Raw genomic sequence first — 2,802 nt, forward strand, 5'->3', positions numbered from 1 at the left:
CAGCGAATTTTGATATTCACCATTTGTGGCGTTCCGCTCTGTGGTGGCACTCTCAGCGGCAGCGGCTGTTAGATATTAATTAGAAAAATAATAATAACAAGTTTTATGAGCCTTAAATTGTGGAAGATGAAAGTTGTAAGGTTGTGAGTTACAAAGTCTTGAATAAGCAATTATGTGAGCATTTAGTATTATTGAATAAACAAATTATGTGAGTGGTCACTCTATTTTAGTATAAATAGGGGATCATACTCTTGTATTTGGTGTGGCAAATGAAATAAAATCTTCTTCTTTTTCAGATAATATTAACTCTATGTGGCACGGAGATGACATATAAGGATTGATTCTTCCATGGGCTCGGTATGTTCGGCGTCTTTGCTTCTGTGCTTGATTGACTTGGATATGCGAAATGTACAGTGCATCAACATCCAAACCTTTCACTTCAGCATTGCTCTCAGCATTTTTGAGCAAATCAAGAATGAATTTTGCTGACTTGACAGGCCACCGTCCTTGGCCATTAGAGTGTCTATTCTTAGCCTGGGCTGTCCTTCCAACACCTCGACAAAAACGTCTGAATGGAATTGCCTGCTTGTGGGCAAGAACATCTTCCAAGTACCTTTTAGCCTTGACCAAGGGCAACTTCCTGATTGCAAAGGCAGTTTCCCTTGTGTTCTTAAAATGAACCCTAAGGTCGGCGCCTCTAGCCTTGCAAGACTTAGTTGGATTGTCAGGCTCCCTTGAGTACTTCACCATTGCGGCTTACTAGGGTTGAGCACCTACACAAAGGATTGGCTTGTGAGTTCTAGAGTGTTGAGAGAGAAACACTTTGTGAGTTGAGAAATGGCAAGCAATGGCTTGAGTATGTTTCAATTCCCTCGTCTTACCAAAGAGAATTATGATAATTGGTGTCGTCGCATGAAAGCCTTGTTAGGTTCTCAAGATGCATGGGAGATTGTAGAGAAAGGTTATGCCCAACCTCAAAATGAGCCTATTTTGTCACCAAATGAGAAGGAGACTTTGTTGAAGTCGAAGAAGAAGGATCAACAAGCACTTACTTTCATTCATCAAGGTTTGGATGAAGCTATGTTCGAGTTGGTGTCAAATGCAACCACATCCAAAGAAGCATGGGAGATTTTGAAAACCTCCCTTGAAGGTGTTGATAAGGTAAAAAAGGTGCGCCTACAAACTCTACGTAGAGAGTTTGAATCATTGCATATGAAGGAATCTGAATCTATCTCAGATTTTGGCAACAAGGTGTTGGCTATTGTGAACCAAATGAAGCGTTATGGAGAAAATATGGAAGATGTTCGTGTGGTGGAAAAGATCCTTCGCTCCTTAATCGCTAAATTTGATTATGTGGTTTGTGCTATTGAAGAGTCTAAGGATTTAGACTCAATGACCGTAGACCAATTGATGGGTTCTCTTCAAGCCTATGAAGAAAGGTTCAATAGAAGACATGATGAGCCATTGGAGCAAGTCCTCAAAGCCAAAGCTTCTTTGAAAGAAAATGGAGGAGAAAATAGTCAAAAAGCACGTGGACGTGGAAGAGGACGTGGTCGTGGACGTGGTCATGGCCAAGGAAGAGGAGGAAGAGGAGATCGTGATAATTTTGACAATAATGAATGGAGGAGCCATCAATCCACTAGAAGTCGTGGAAGAGGAAGAGGAAGAGGTAGAAACAATTATGAAAAAGCATATGAAAGGAGGTATGATAAATCTAATGTTGAATGTTTTAATTGTCATAAATATGGCCATTACTCTTGGGAGTGTAGAACAAATGTTGAAGAGAAGGTCAATCTTGTTGATGATAAAGAAGAAGTTGAAGAGTCAACACTACTACTATCACTTAATAATGGTGAGAAGGAAGACAAATGCTTATGGTATCTTGACAATGGAGCAAGCAATCACATGTGTGGATGCAAAGAGAAATTTGTGGAACTTGATGAGAAGGTGAAAGGAAATGTTTCTATTGGAGATTCTTCCAAGGTGCAAATCCAAGGAAAAGGTACCATTTTAATTTCTTTAAAAGATGGTGCTCACAAATTAATCACGGATGTTTACTATGTTCCTAAACTAAAAAGCAATATTTTGAGTTTGGGACAACTTGTTGAAAAGGGGTATGAAATTCATATGAAAGATTGTTGTTTATGGCTTCGAGATAAAAATTCTAATTTGATTGCCAAGGTGTTTATGTCAAGAAATAGAATGTTCACTTTGAACATTAAAACCAATGAAGCAAAATGTTTGAAGGCTAGCATAAAAGATGAATCATGGTGTTGGCATATGAGATTTGGGCACTTGAATTTTGGAGCACTAAAATCCTTAGGAGAGGAGAAGATGGTGAAAGGGATGCCTCAAATCAACCATCCTAATCAATTGTGTGAAGCATGTCTCCTTGGAAAGCATGCAAGAAGGAGTTTTCCAAAAGAAGCTAATTCAAGAGCAAAGGAGCCTCTCCAACTTGTTTACACCGATGTGTGTGGCCCAATCAATCCTCCTTCATGTGGTAACAATAAATATTTCTTGCTTTTTATTGATGATTATAGTAGAAAAACTTGGGTTTATTTTCTAAAGCAAAAATCTGAGGCATTTGTAGCTTTTAAAAATTTTAAAGCTCTTGTGGAAAAGGAGAGTGGTTATGTAATCAAAGCTCTAAGATCCGATAGAGGTGGCGAATTCACATCAAAAGAATTTAATGAATTTTGTGAAAAATATGGGATTCGTCGCCCTCTAACGGTTCCTAGATCTCCACAACAAAATGGGGTAGCGGAGAGAAAAAATAGAACTATTCTTAATATGACTAGA

The 2,802-nt window shown here is 38.6% G+C and overlaps 1 protein-coding gene across 1 annotated transcript; it reads right to left on the reverse strand.

The window, feature by feature from the left end:
- Window positions 1-243: 243 nt before the first annotated feature.
- On the reverse strand, window positions 244-797 carry LOC114389986 (60S ribosomal protein L17-2-like). Its single transcript, XM_028350677.1, has one exon. It carries the CDS (start codon window positions 748-750, stop codon window positions 244-246), a length of 507 nt encoding a protein of 168 aa, XP_028206478.1. The 5' UTR covers window positions 751-797.
- Between the last annotated feature and the right edge of the window lie 2,005 nt (window positions 798-2,802).

The sequence above is a fragment of the Glycine soja genome, chromosome 16 (assembly GCF_004193775.1).
Source record: "Glycine soja cultivar W05 chromosome 16, ASM419377v2, whole genome shotgun sequence".
In the NCBI taxonomy this organism is placed as follows: Eukaryota; Viridiplantae; Streptophyta; class Magnoliopsida; order Fabales; family Fabaceae; genus Glycine; species Glycine soja.